This window comes from Lontra canadensis, unplaced genomic scaffold, assembly GCF_010015895.1.
Source record: "Lontra canadensis isolate GAN:19392208 unplaced genomic scaffold, GSC_riverotter_1.0 scaffold66, whole genome shotgun sequence".
Taxonomy (NCBI): Eukaryota; Metazoa; Chordata; class Mammalia; order Carnivora; family Mustelidae; genus Lontra; species Lontra canadensis.
In genome coordinates, this window is record NW_022631060.1 from 10,636,747 (window position 1) to 10,651,703 (window position 14,957).

The 14,957-nt window shown below is 42.7% G+C and overlaps 1 protein-coding gene across 1 annotated transcript; it reads right to left on the bottom strand.

Moving 5' to 3' along the window:
• Positions 1–2,152: 2,152 nt before the first annotated feature.
• On the bottom strand, positions 2,153–14,945 carry LOC116880619 (serine/arginine repetitive matrix protein 5-like). Its single transcript, XM_032879929.1, has 4 exons — positions 14,872–14,945; positions 2,608–2,729; positions 2,563–2,572; positions 2,153–2,504 (listed from the first exon to the last, which is right to left on the bottom strand). Exons 1-4 carry the CDS (start codon positions 14,943–14,945, stop codon positions 2,153–2,155), a joined length of 558 nt encoding a protein of 185 aa, XP_032735820.1.
• Between the last annotated feature and the right edge of the window lie 12 nt (positions 14,946–14,957).

The following is a 14,957-nucleotide window of genomic DNA, read 5'->3' on the forward strand; positions in this document are numbered from 1 at the left end:
ACACGTTATTGAACAAGGACAGCTCACACTCACCGGGACAAGGGCTCGGATAATTCTTATCTGGCTAGTGAAGAAACTGTACTTCAGGAGCTCAACAACGCACAGGACGTGAGATGACAGACCCTGAGATCTGTCTGTTTTTAAAGAATTCCATGGGATCAACCAAGATCTTAGTGGTCTTGGGCCTGGGGTAATGGGTGATTTGTTTCCTTCTCGAATTCTCTACTTGTATTTAACTAAGACTGCATTGTTCTTTCAGATACAATATGTAACACAGTCTTGGTTTCAAGTGTGCAGCACAACGGCCGTGTTTGTACCTGTTGTGATGTGATCGTAGCGTGATCAACACCCATCACCACTCATGGTCACAAAGCTGTTTCTCATGGTGGGAACGTCCAAGAAGTACTCTCAGCGGCGTTCAAATAGGCAGCACAGTCTTGCTGGGGCACCTAGGCGGCTCCATGGGTTGGACATCCCGTTCTTGGTTTGGCTCAGGTTATGATCTCAGGATCGTGGGACTGAACCCCATGTCGGGCTCCATACTCAGCAGGGAGTCTGCTGGAGATTCTCACTCTCCCCTCTGCCCCTTCCCCCACTCTCTCTCTCTCTTTCTCCAAAACAAACCAAAAAACCAAACATGTGACACAGTTGGCTGTTGGCTGTTGACTCTGGCCACCATGCTGTCCGCCACATGCACAGGACTTACCTATTTCACAACTGAAGTTGGTAACTTTTGCCCCTTCACCCATCTTGCCCACTCCCAAGCCCCATCTGGGCAACCACCAGTCTCTTCTCTGTGTCTGTGGACTTGGTCTTGGGGTGTTGTTGTTTTTAGATCCCACATGTAAGTGAGATCACATGGTGTTTTTCTCCCACTATCTCGTTTCACTGAGCATCATGGTCACAGGGTCCATCCCTGATGCTGAAAATGGCAAGATATCCTTCCGTTCATGGCTGAGTAATATTCCATTGTTGGTGTACACCACATCCTCTCTACCCGTTCATCTCCAGCAGACACAGGCTGCTTCCATATCTTGGCTGTTGTCAATAGTGCTACAATGAACATGGGGGTGCAGGGATCTTTTCAAGTTAGTGTTTTGGTTTTATTTGGATAAAGACCCAGAACTAGAAAAACTGGATCATATGGTAATTCTATTCTTCATTTTTTGAGGAACCTCCATACTCTTTTCCACAGAGGCTGCACCAGCTTCCATTGCCACCAACAGGACACGAGGGTTCCCTTTCTCTGCATCCTTACCAACACCTGTTGTTTCTTGTCTTTTTGATTCTAGGTATTCTGATAGGTGTGAGGTGATACCTGACTGTGGTTTTGATTTGTATTTCCCTGATGGTCAGTGATGTTGAGCATCTTTTCATGTGTCTGTTGATATCTGTAGGTCTTCTTTGGAAAACTGAACATTTCTTAATCAGATTGTTCTTTATTGAGTTGTATAAGTTCTTTATATATTTTGGATATTAATCCCTTATCAGATAAGCAATTTGCAAATATTTTCTCCCATTCAGTAGGTTTCATTTTCATTTTGTGGATGGTTTCCTTGGCTGTACAGAAGCTTTTCAGTTTGATGTAATCCCACTTGTTTATTTTTGCTTCTGTTGCCTTTGCAAAGACCTCATTTTTATTTATTTACTTATTTTTTAAATAATGTCTACACCCAACATGGGGTTCCAACTCACGATCCCAAGATCAAGAGTTACTCTACTAACTGAGCCAGGCATGTGTCTCTGCAAAGATCTCATTTCTAAAAATGAAAAATATTAAAATTAAATATGGGCAGTTTGGGTACCAAAAACTACAGCAAAGGTAAGAAAGAGCCTGGGATCCATCAGTTACATGTTGCTACAAGATAACTAGAAACATCATAAATCCTGGAATTGTTCCTTTTTACAGGAAATAAACAAGATGAGGATGAAGACAAATTGAGACACTTAAGAAGGCATCTGTTGGATGAAAGCCAACAGAGGGCCATGGATTCCTGAAGCACAAAAAAAGACATCACTCCAGAAAAATAGCACAAGCAGAAACCAGGAAGTGGCAGTGTGCCCAGCATCTCAGCTTACCCTGAGCAGGAGTATAAAGGGCCCCAGCCCAGAAGGCTCCACACCTGAGCATCTGTCCTCTGCACCTGCTCCTCTAACCTGCTCCACCCTCAACCCACAAGAACCATGAGCTGCTGTGGCTGTTCTGGGGGCTGTGGCTCCTGCTGTGAGGGCTGCAGCTCCAGCTGTGGGGGCTGTGGTTCCAGTTGTGGGGGCTGCGGCTCTGGCTGCTGTGTCCCCGTCTGCTGCTGCAAACCTGTGTGCTGCTGTGTGCCAGCCTGTTCCTGCTCCAGCTGTGGCTCCTGTGGGGGCTCCAAGGGGGGCTGTGGCTCCTGTGGGGGCTCCAAGGGGGGCTGTGGTTCCTGTGGGGGCTCCAAGGGGGGCTGTGGCTCCTGTGGCTGCTCCCAGTCCAGCTGCTGTAAGCCCTGCTGCTCCCAGTCCAGCTGCTGCAATCCTTGCTGCTCCCAGTCCAGCTGCTGTAAGCCCTGCTGCTCCCAGTCCAGCTGCTGCAATCCTTGCTGCTCCCAGTCCAGCTGCTGCAATCCTTGCTGCTCCCAGTCCAGCTGTTGCAAGCCCTGCTGCTCCCAGTCCAGCTGCTGTGTCCCCTGCTGCTCCCAGTCCAGCTGCTGCAAGCCCTGCTGCTCCCAGTCCAGCTGCTGCGTCCCCATTTGCTGCCAGTGCAAGATCTGAGGCTATGTCCATGGACTTCAAGTGGTCCCCCCAGATCTGGGATCTCTAGGAAATGATCAGTGCTCCATACCAAAGCCACTAATTGCAGATCTAAATCCATCTTTTCCAGAATTGGCAGCCCAAATCTCCAGTCCCAGTGGGGTTGCTCCCCAGATTATGAAAGAGAAGTGCATCTAGTCTTACCTTTTGTCCTACTCTAGATCCCCTGCCTCGTTTGCCTTGGAGAAAAGTACTTTCCTCCTCCCTCAACAATTACAGTCCCCTCAAGACCGATCTGCAGAGTCATTACCCCCTGCCCCACACGTGGGACTTGGCTGAGCCTGGAAATACCACCAGGTCAGTGGCTGGAGTCCAGGCTTGGGAGGTACGCACCGCTCTCCCCTCCCCCACACGTCACCAGGCTCAGCTGTGCACCTCCTTCTGACTCCCCTGTGCTTCTTTCACCTAGGAAGGTCCAGAGTGGACCTTGTGACCATGCTAAATAAACACATTTCTAGCTCAAGCACTCTCTGTCTCCACGATGCCTCTTTAATAGATATTCCAATGACAAATTAACAAACACCCGTGCATCACCGATGAGAGTAGAAACAGGTGCAATTATTTTTTCTGAAGACGACTTGGCAATATTTACACCAATTTCACTGTTGTCAGTATTATTTTACTTGCTTTGGGGACATTATTCAATGTAATTATTAAAGAGAATGAAATGCAAAATATAACAATTGAAAAGAAAAAGCAAAATGATCATTATTTACAAATGGTTGCATTGTATAACTGGAAAAAAATAAAAACAAGTCAAATGAATCATACTCAAAATGGAAGTATTCGGATAGAGGGTCAGGCATATAATTAACATTTGAAATTAATATCTCTCTATTCACACATAACAGACAGAAATACGATAAAAGGAAGCCCACCCAGTAAATAGGAGGCTTGTAAGAAACACTTTTAAAAGAAAAGCAGCACTTCTAGTGCTAAAAACTGAAGCTGTCCAGATGGCCACTAATAGCAGGAAAGAATGTTTGTGACATAGTCACTCAGTGAGCTACTTCGTGGCAATGGGAACCCTACGGACACAGTGTTGAGTAAAAGAAGCCATAACGGGGCACCTGGGGGCTCAAATGGTTAAATGTCTGCCTTCGGCTCAGGTCATGATCCCAGGGTCCTGGGGTTGAGCTCGGATGGAGCTCCCTGCTCTGCAGGGAGTCTGCTTCTCCCTCTCCCCACCACTCACACTCACTCTCTCTCTCCCTCATATATAAAACCTTAAAAACAAAAAGAAGCCAGACAAAGGGATATATATTGTATGACTCCTTCTATATGAAGCACACATGAGAAAACAACAACAAAAAACACTAATCTATTTCACTAAAGGTCAGGATAGGGGTCCCTTTATTGGGAAAGTGGCTGGGAGGGGGACACAAAGATAGTTTCTATGGTCTGGTGATGATCTATTTCTAAATCTGAGTACTGGTTACAGGTGTATCCCATTGGTGGAAATTCAACATGCTGCCTTACATTCATTTTTCTCCGTGAATTTGTATTTCAGTAAAATTTTTCGTGGAAGTCTTTAAAAATCTATGTGAAGAAAGCTGGAAATACTGAGACAAACAAAAGAATAGATAATTCTTATTTTAATAGGAAGTTTTAATATTTTAATCAAGTCAATTCTCCCTAAATTAATCTAGACATTTGATCTGAATAAATATACCAAGAAGGTATTTTAAGTAGCTTTGCTGGTTGTAACATTTATACTGAAAACAATAGCCATGAAAATGCTAAAAAGGAAGTGGGCCAGATATCAAAACTTACTACAAAGTATGATAATTCAAACAACCTAACATAAACACATGAAAATCCAGTAGATAAATATAAAAGAAAAGAGATACCAGAAACAGAACCAAACATGCATGAAATACCTACATGAAAAAGATAGCATTTTAAATTCATAAGAAAAAATATCGTTCCATATATGGTGTTAAAACAATTATGTAGGATCTAGGAAAATTAAAATTGGGTGCTTACCTCACCTCTTAATCCAAAAATAAATTCCATACAGAGTATGGGATAAAGACATAAACAGAAATAAAAATAAAAATAATTAAAAGTAAATAGGAATTTTAAAGTAACATTGTAATAGAATAGTTCTCTCTAAGCATGACACAAAATTCAGCTGTCCACTAAAGAAATGAGTGATAAAATTTGGTATAAAAGAAAAATAAACGGGAAAAATAAAAGAAAATACCTGCATGGCAAAAGGAAAAATTTCTAACAATGTCAACAGATAATTAACAAAGAACAATCTGATGTCTGAGGTGCTGGCATCTGTCTTGTCTGACACACAGAACTGACTAGAATGGTGACTTTGTTTAGAAGCCACTCAAAAAAAAAAAAAAAAGCCACTGCAAGCATACACGATCACATGACACATTAGAACCACAGTTCCAGAGCAGATGCCAAGGGGTTTCAAAGATTACAGACTTCTGAGAAACAGGGACAAAATGTTTAGAGATTTTGGGATGGCTGAGAGCACACATACACAAACCCCAAGAAGACACATATCCTCAGAAAAGGTTTGAGAGATTCCAGAACCTCTAGCTAGGCTAATCAGTGAATGTCACCCACTGTACAAAGCCAGTCAGTAAGACTGGGAGGGGTCTTTGGTTTTTTAAATAACCAAGTCTCAATGACAACAATAAAAATGCAAATCATACAAAGAAACAGGGAAACATGGGCCAACCAAATGAATAAAATAAAACCCTAGAAACCAACCAACCCTAAAGAAATAGAGATCTATGAGCTGTCTGACAAAGAGTTTAAAATAAATTTCATAAAGAGGCTCAATGAGCTAAAAGAGAGCACAGAATGACAACTGAATGAAATCAGGAAAATAACGCATGCACAAAATGAGAATATCAACAAAGAGAAAAAATATTTTTCAAAAAAAAAAACAAATACTAGAGCTGAAAAATACAATAATGGAACTGAAAAAATTTACTAGAGGGATTAAATTGAAAACTTGTGAGTTTGAAGACAGGTTGTTGAAATCAAATCAGAAAAGCATGAAGAAAAAAGAATGAAGAAAAGTGAAGAGAGCCTAAGGGATGTGTGGGTCATCAAAAAGGAGATTGATATATGCATTGTGGGAGTTCCAACAGAAGCAGCAGAAGAGAAAGAGGCAGAGAGTTTATTTGAAGAAATAATGGACAAAAAATTCTAATCTGAGGAAATAAATAGACGTATAAATTCAAGAAGCTCAAAGAACTCCAGTCATATTAAATCCAAAAAGATCTACATTGAGATACATTACAAACTGTCATTTGCAATTTTTCCCTTAGAACATATTTCCTGAAGGTTATTTGCTAGGCAAATGGGTATATACATTAAGTGCAGATAAATATATATTTTGAATTACTGATTTGTTTTTGATAAGTAGTAACCCCACATAGTAAATATAACACAGCCTATTGCTGCTGTGCAAATTATCACAAATTTAAAGTCTTAAAACAACACCAATTTATTATCTTACAGTTCTGGGGATAGGAAGACTCACCAGGTCTAAATAAAGGAGTCAGCAAGTCTGCATCTCTCCTGGAGGCTCAAGGGAAGAATCCATTTCCTTGCCTTTTCTAGTTCCTAGGAATTGCCTGTGTTCCTTGGCTCATCCCCAACCCCCTTCCGTCTTCAAAGCACATCACTCCAGTCTCCAGTTTTGTGGTTATTTGGCTCTCAAAGGACCTTCATATAAAGATTCCCTCTCACAAAGACCTTGGTGATTCCACTGGGTACGCCAGGATTATCCAGCATAATCTCCCATCTCAAGGCTGTTAATCACATCTGCACAGTCTCCTTTACCATGTGAGGTAACATATTCATAAGTCCCAGGGATTAGGACATCTTTGGGGGACTGGAATCCAAACCACCCAGGATATAGGATTTGCCCTGGGAATGGATTAGGAGTGAAGGGAAAGGAACAGAAGAATAAGCACTGCTAAGGATGAGTTTATAATATATAAAAATTAAAAAATAAACTTTCATGAGCTAGAGTCAGTATTTACAATAAACAGAAGGATCAGGAACCTAAACTTATAAATTAAAAGAAAAACAATATGAAAAAATGCTATAAACACATATATCTAAAACTATTAAAAATGTAAATAACTGCATTTGTATAGAAAGAATAAACTTTAAAAAATAGATTTATAAGAGTGTTCATAGAGAATTACCAATATGAAATACAATGTCACTAAAATTAAAAATCCAAAATTTCAGTTAAACAGAAAAGTACATACAGATACAGGAGGGTAATAGCAAAGGAAATTAATTGGAATGCAGTATGGAAAAATATTTAAATATGAAAATATGAAATATTTAAATATGAAAATATGAAAAGACCCTTAAGGCTAGAACAAAAATGTTCAATATATAGCTTACGTGAATTTTGGAAGAAGAGTACAGAAACAGTAGATAAAATTCAGTATTTGGACACAATAATCATCCAAAATTAATAAAAGGATGAATTTCATATTGGATAATCACAAATCTAAAGCATGACAAATAAAAATATAAGTAAATCCAAACCTAGTCCCATCATAGCAAAACCTCAGAATACAATGGTAAGTAAAAAAATATTAAAAGGTATCAGAGAAAAAAATTAACTAATAATTCAACTGACAACAAACTTCTCAATGAAAGGGCAAGGAAGTAAAAAAAAGTGGGGAGGGTTCAAATACTAAGCAGAAATTTTTCAACCTGGAATTCTATATCCAGCTGAATTATCAGCCAATAATTAAGTATAAAATAAAGATACTTCCAGAAAAATTCAGACTGATGGAACTTACCCACCATCAGACCTTTGCAGTAGTAACTTATTAAGAATATAATTCAGGAAGAAGGAAATTAAACCGAGAGGCAAGGAACAGGTTACTAAAGGAAACCATCATGTGAGTAGAAATAAATCATGTTGGCTAACAAAAACAAACAAAAAAATCATGACTGCTTTGGGGAGTATTATAAACAAGATGGCAAAAGAAATGCCAGCACTGATAACATGAGTAGCTCCAGAGGAATCCTTGTCATGAGAGTTAAAATGATGCAAGACTCTTCAGTTGACTATGGAGACGTGCGTAGAAAGAAGTTGCTGTGGCCGAGGTCAGAGAGGTTTCCACCTGTGTTCTCCACTAGGATTTTGATGGATTCCTGTCTCACATTTAGGTCTTTCATCCTTTTAAGTCTATTTTTGTGTATGGTGTACAGAAACGGTCCAGTTTCATTCTTTTGCATGTGGCTGTCCAATTTTCCATTTGTTGGAAAACAAAAAACAAAACACCATTTGTTGAAGAGACTTTTTTCCACTGGACATTCTTTCCTGCTTTGTCAAAGATTAGTTGACCATAGAGTTGAGGGTCCATTTCAGGGGTCTCTCTTCTGTTCCATTGATCTATGTGTCTGTTCTTGTGCCAGAACCATACTGTCTTGGTGATTACAGCTTTGTAATAGAGCTTGAAGTCCAGAATTGTGATGCCGCCAGCTTTAGTTTTCTTTTTCAGCATTGCTTTGGCTATTCGGGGTCTTTTCTGGTTCCATACAAATTTTAGGATTGTTTGTTCCAGCTCTGGGAAAAATGTTGTAGTATTTTGATAGGGATTGCACTGAATATGTAGATTGCTTTGGGTAGCATAGATATTTTAAAAGCAAAAGTGAACTACTGGGACCTCATCAAAATAAAAAGCTTTTGTGCACAAATGAAACAGACAACAAAACCTAAAAAGAAACCTACAGAATGGAGGAAGATATTTGCAAATGTTTTATCAGATAAAGGGCTAGTATGCAAGAACTGTAAAAAACTTATCAAACTCAATATCCAAAAAAACACAAAAAATAGAGTCAAGAAATGGGCAGAAAACATGAACAGACATTTCTCCAAAGAAGACATATAAAATACGATACATGAAAAAATGCCCAACAACACTCGGCATCAGGGAAATATAAATCAAAACCACAATGAGATACTATCTCACACCAGTCAGAATGGCTAAAATTAACAACTCAGGAAACAACAGATGTTGGTGAGGATTCAAAAAGAGGCGAAACCTCTTACACCATTGGTGGGAATGTAAGCTGGTGCAGCCCCTGTGGAAAACAGTGTGGAGGTTCCTCAAGAAGTTGAAAATAGAGCTACCCTATGACCCAGCAATCACACTACTCGCTATTTAGTCAAGGGATACAAACATAGTGATTCAAGAGGTCACATGCACCCCAATGTTTATGGCAGCAATGTCCACAATAGCCAAACTACGGGAAGATCCCAGATGTCCCCTGACAGATGAATGGATAAGTAAGATGCAAGATATATATTATTCACCCATCAAAAGAATGAGATCTTGCCATTTGTGTTGACATGGATAGAACTAGAGGGTATTATGTATGCTAAGTGAAGTAAGTCAGTCAGAGAAAAACAAACACTGTATGATTTCACTCATATGTGGCATTTAAGAAACAAATGAACACAGGGGAAGAGAAGGAAGAATAAGATGAAAATTGAGAGGGAGGCAAACCATAAGAGACTCTTAACTCTAGGAAATAAACTTGGGGTTGCTGGAGGGGAGGGGGGGTAGGGTAGCTGGGGGGTGGGCATGAAGGAGGCACTTGACAGAATGAGCACTGTGCGTTATATGCAACTGATGAATCACTACATTCTACCTCTGAAACCAGTTTTTAAAAAGTGAAAAATAAAAATCTTGCAAAAGCAAAAAAGTGTACAAAAAGATTCTTCAGTTGGTAAGTGGGATCAATAAGCTTTAGACTCTACTTCAGAATTAGAATCGCTTTGCCTTTAGTAATGCTTTAACCTTCATTTATTCTCACTCAAAGAAGTTGGTCCATAGTGGAGAAAGATCTGAAGTCGTACGGTCTCTGATTTTAGAATCCTGATTTCCTATGGTTTTTAGAAAACTGGTACCCATGTCCTGAGTTAACTGTGCATATGCTACACAGATTCTTCTGTGTTTGTGTAGAGTAGGGATTGAGTGTCATGACTTCTCCCACATCTTTGCTCTCAACCGACTACCTTCCATCCTATTTCATGGAGAAAACGGAACCCTCAGAAGAGGACCGCCGTAGCTTCGTGACCCACATCTTCTTCCCGTAGCACCTGTGCCCATCACCTGGCCCACCTCCTGGGATAGCACATGAGCAGTCCCTGCTCCAGCCTAAGGCCAACCCCAGCCCAATTTGTCCCTTCTTGTCCATTCAAGGTGTCTCTCCAAGACTCTTCCCCACTCACCTGCATCACCTAGGGAAGCACTCCATTATGATCATGCATAAAATAACTTGGCCTGGGAAAGTTCTGAAGGCGGGTGGTGGTAATAATGGTACAACACGAATGCACTTAATACTACTGACTGTTGGCTTTAAAATGGTGAAGGTGGCAAATTCTAAGTTTTGTGTTTCATTGTTTTCACATTAAAAAAAAACATGGTGCTATTTTTCACATCTTAATCTCTTGAATCCACTTATCTCTCAAACTATTGTCCTACTTCCCTACTCAACTTACCAGGACAGCCTTTGAAAGACTTATGTTCACCGTCTCCTGTTCCTCTCTCCTCACTCCCACCCTTCCTCTTGTGAAACTTTGTCTTAAAAGTCTACTTTATCGGGCGCCTGGGTGGCTCAGTGGGTTAAAGCCTCTGCCTTCGGCTCAGGTCATGATCTCAGGGTCCTGGGATCGAGGCCCGCATCGGGCTCTCTGCTCAGCGGGGAGCCTGCTTTCTCCTCTCTCTCTCTATGCCTGCCTCTCTGCATACTTGTGATCTCTCTCTCTCTCTGTTTCAAATAAATAAATAAAATCTTTAAAAAAAAAAAAAGTCTACTTTATCTAACACTAAAGCAAAAATATACTCTGGTCTTTTGGGTTAATATTTTCCTTCTGTATATTTTCCTGTTTATTTTCAACATTCCTGTGCCATTACATTTATAACTATTCTCTTAACAGATTTTAAAAACCCTGAAAATTTGTCTTGGAAATGATGAGATCAATTCTTTTTCATTGGGATCATGGATATACCTGGCTGGAATTCTTCTCTGTTCTCTCTCTCTTTGATGCTTTCCACTCACCATGTTTTTTCCTTACCCTCCCTTTCTTTAATGTCCTCAATTGTATTAATCTAATTTTTCCTTCTTTCTTTCCACCCCCACTGGAAACTCCAGGGTTTTTAAGAAAGTTTGTGATTTATTTCTGTTGATTTAGGCATGGGTTTCAGTTGTGTGTCAGGGGAAATGTTTCTGGGAGATTAGAGACACGATGTCGAGTACCCACTGCATTGCCTTCCCAAACATGGGAGCCTGAGCGGTGAGAAAAGCTACTGCCAAAACCAGTTAGTGTAGAAACAACTGCTGTCCTTGCCGAACGCGTCCACACAGCCCTCACTGGGGCATGACCAGCCATGGACACAGGACAGTACCACCAGCACCACTTTTTACGATGCCAATCTTTGAGCCAGTTGTCTGGGCAGGTTGCTCCAAATGGACAAGTCTTGGTCATATGTCCCTGCCCTCAAGAATGGAAGGTCAGGAGAGAGAAAATCGGCCATTCTACCGTTTATCCTGGAAGACAACTTGGTCTCTGAATTTCCCAAATACAAGCAAGCGATGGCTCCAAAACATGCCAAATGGTGCCAAAATGCTCTTTTAGCATCGCTTTTAAATATTAAAAGCAATTCATGGTCCAAGGACAAATCCACGAGGCAGACGCAACATTCGCAAACAGGAATGCACCTACCAACACAGATTCAAAATACAGAAAACAAAAATGGAGGATTATAAGGAGAAATGGATACACTGACAAATGTCTCTTAGTAATTAGGAGAAAAATAAAATGTGATTAGTACAATTACAGAAAATTCAAATAGTCCAACTAAAAAGACGTATCCCTGGAATATATATTGAACACAGCGCCCAACAGTTAGAGAACACACGTCCTGTTCTCAGAGACACGTGGAGCATTGGTCAAAATTAACCTTATTACTGAACTGGACCCATTTTCGCACAAGCCCTGAAAAAGACGTCAAAATGCAAAAACCAACGTGATAAATTTGTCCAAAAAACCTTATAAGCATCCCACCCCAACAAATAAGGATGTGTACAAACCAAAGTGATATGAAAATCAACCAGACTGAAAGTACTTCTCCACCGTCATAGCTCGAGCTCCACCATCATAGCTCTGCGCAGGTGGCAAGTACCGGGCATTGCTGCTGCAACAGAAAGCCCTATAAGCAGTGTGAAATATTCCCACCAACTGGAAATCATTACCTGCGATTTTCTTCAACAAAGTGAAACAATATGAAAACAGTGCCAGCTGTTGGATAGCACGTGCTGTTGGTCAGAGAAGTTTGCACAGGTACCCGTCTGGGACTGCCGGCTGCCCTCAGAAACACGAGTGCACGTGCTGGACACTGTGTCCTCGCAGCTCACCACCCCAGTCACCCCCAAACACAGCTGCCTCCAGACTCCCTGAAGGCACCCCCTTCCCATCCTGCTGAGGTCGTCCCTCTGTAACTGGCCGATACTGACCTCACACGGCGACTGGCATTTTTTTCTGTAAAGAATCTAAAGGGAACGAAATGATCGGCCAGGGGCGCCTGGGGGTCTCCGTGGGTTGAGCCTCTGCCTTCAGCTCAGGTCATGATCTCAGGATCCTGGGATGGAGCCTCCCATCGGGCTCTCTGCTCGGTGAGGAGCCTGCATCCCCCCTTCTCTCTCTCTGCCTGCCTCTCTGCCTACTTGTGATCTCTGTCAAATAAATAAATAAAATCTTAAAAAAAAAAGAAAGAAAGAAATGATCTGCCCAATTTAAGGCAGCTCCAGCCCTGCAACACAGGTTCAATGATTTAAGAATTCTGAAGTATATTTTCAAGAATTCACAAGAGAAGTCTGAACACAAACAACATGCAAAAAGTGCATGCAAACGTGGTTCGAGTACAAATGTGTCTCCTGCGTTTGGAAGTACGTTGTTGGACGTTCCAATTAAAAAGTGAGATCGCACTGGATCCTGGGTAGAACATGAGTAAAGCAAACCTTCTTCCACCGTCTTTACATGTATTTGTTAAGGAACTGAAGGAGACCTCACGAAATTAACAGAATGGGAAGTAAGCGTGATAAAATAAGGTATACATTACTCTGACCGGAGACACAGGCGACAGCAAAATTCTCACGTCACACCAAGAGCAGAATCCGGTAACAGGAGGTACGGTTCAAACAGAAGTAATCAAGGCTCATGAATTGTTTGGTCACCCAATTAAGGTACAGTAGCGAATCATAAGTATTTTAGAAAAGATGTCAGCCTCCTGCTGATTTGATGTAAAAATACTGAGCAGCCAGAGACGCTGTTGAGCGTGCCACAGGCCACCGCGAGCGGGATGTCACGGCAGCTGCGGATGGAAGGAGCTGATCGTAAGAGAACGTGAAATCACACGCAACACCGTGTGAAAATAGAAATGCCGGTGCCCGGAGGTTGGCCGCACGTGCGCGAACACCTCTGACACCTAATAATTGACGCGACAATACCACGAGGGCAAAGGAAACTTCCAGACCCAACAATCAAGAAAGAAACCGGGAGCATCAGAGCGATAAGAAAACACTGAGACGTCTTTGTGCTCTCTCTCTAGGAAACAAAATCACAAGATCGTTGCCATATGAAGAGCGACCAACAAGTACCTGGCCAAAACGCAGAGTGGAAGGGCGTAGCCTGGGGTCCGGAGGGCGTTCAGGCCATCAGTTCAATAAAATCATGTTACTTTCCTAGATTGGACTGTGTTGTCTTTGCCAACTTCTTTAAATGTCTGGTCTGTTATGACGTCCATTATTATTATTGTTATTAAACTACAATAAATACACACCCTTCCTCCAAAATCAGAAGCAGCACACAGGGCTTCTTATAATCAAGAGTTTAGGCTTCAAATGAGGCCGACGCTCCGTCAGCCAGAGCAATCTGCAGGACCGGCGTCCCCTACGGCACCTGGGAAAGCTCGGGAGGACGACAGGGGCACTGCGTCCCGGGGGCCCCTGGATGGCACCTTCCCCCTAAAGCCTTTGGACGAGGAATCCCCAAATCCCCCAGGATAAACACCATTATTAAAAAATCCAATTAAAGAAATAAAATCCGGTAAGTAAAATCCTAACACTCTAGATCGTGTGCCGCCTGGAAACCATACCAAGCCCGGATATTTCCAGAACAACTTTGATGAAACATTCAAGGAACATCATCCTCTGCCCATAAACTGCTCGTGGGATGGAAGAAGACGGCACGCTCTCCGGGTCTCTCCTGGGGCGCTTGGTGACTGGGCGGGGTCCGGCCAGAGGCAGATGCCTGACGGAGGCTCTTGTGTGTAAAACCACACAAGAGGTTCAGGGGGTCCGGGGGGCCTGGTGCACCGACTCAAAGTTTTATTCCGTTTCCTTTCTTCCCCATTTTTCCATATGTCAGAGGCAGGAGACTTCCCCCACGGCCTCCCCAGTTTGACCCATGATAAGCTTAGCTTTGGCCCATGATAACCTTAGAAGGAGGGAGACCCACCTTCTGCACAGAACGGAGACCTCTTTGTGAGGTTCACCCAGAGCAACCCCCCCACCGCCCCCACCTGCCCCGCTCCCACCCACACGGTCTCCGCTCCCCACCTACGGAGCCTGAAGCGGGTACCGCCAGCTCACACACACCCCGAGCCCTTTCCCTGCCTTGTGGCCTTTACACCTGCTCCTCCCCCACATGGAATGCCTTTCTGAATGCTGTTTACCGGCCTCACCTCTCCAAGGGATTTTCTGTGGAGGGAGCCTGGGGGTCTCAGTTCGTTGAGCATCTGACTCCTGGTTTCGCCTCGGGTCATGATCTCAGGGTCGTGATCTCAGGGTCGTGAGATAGAGCCCGTGTCCGGCTCTGTGCTGAGCGTAGAGCCTGCTTGGGGTTCTCTCTCTCCCTCTCCCTCTGACCCTCCACCCCTGCACTCTCTCTCTCTCTGCCCCTGCAAAAGAATATTCTCTTGGCCAAACCCCCAAACACACACACAGGAGTCCCCTCCCAGAAGCAGCCCCATCCACCGGGTGCACGAGAAACAAGAAGAAAGCCTTCACCTCCCCGCCGCCGTCCTGGTGTGGCGCCCGCAGGGGGCTGACAGCTCCAGTGCGGGCACGTGGCAGCTCCCCATGTCCAGGACTGC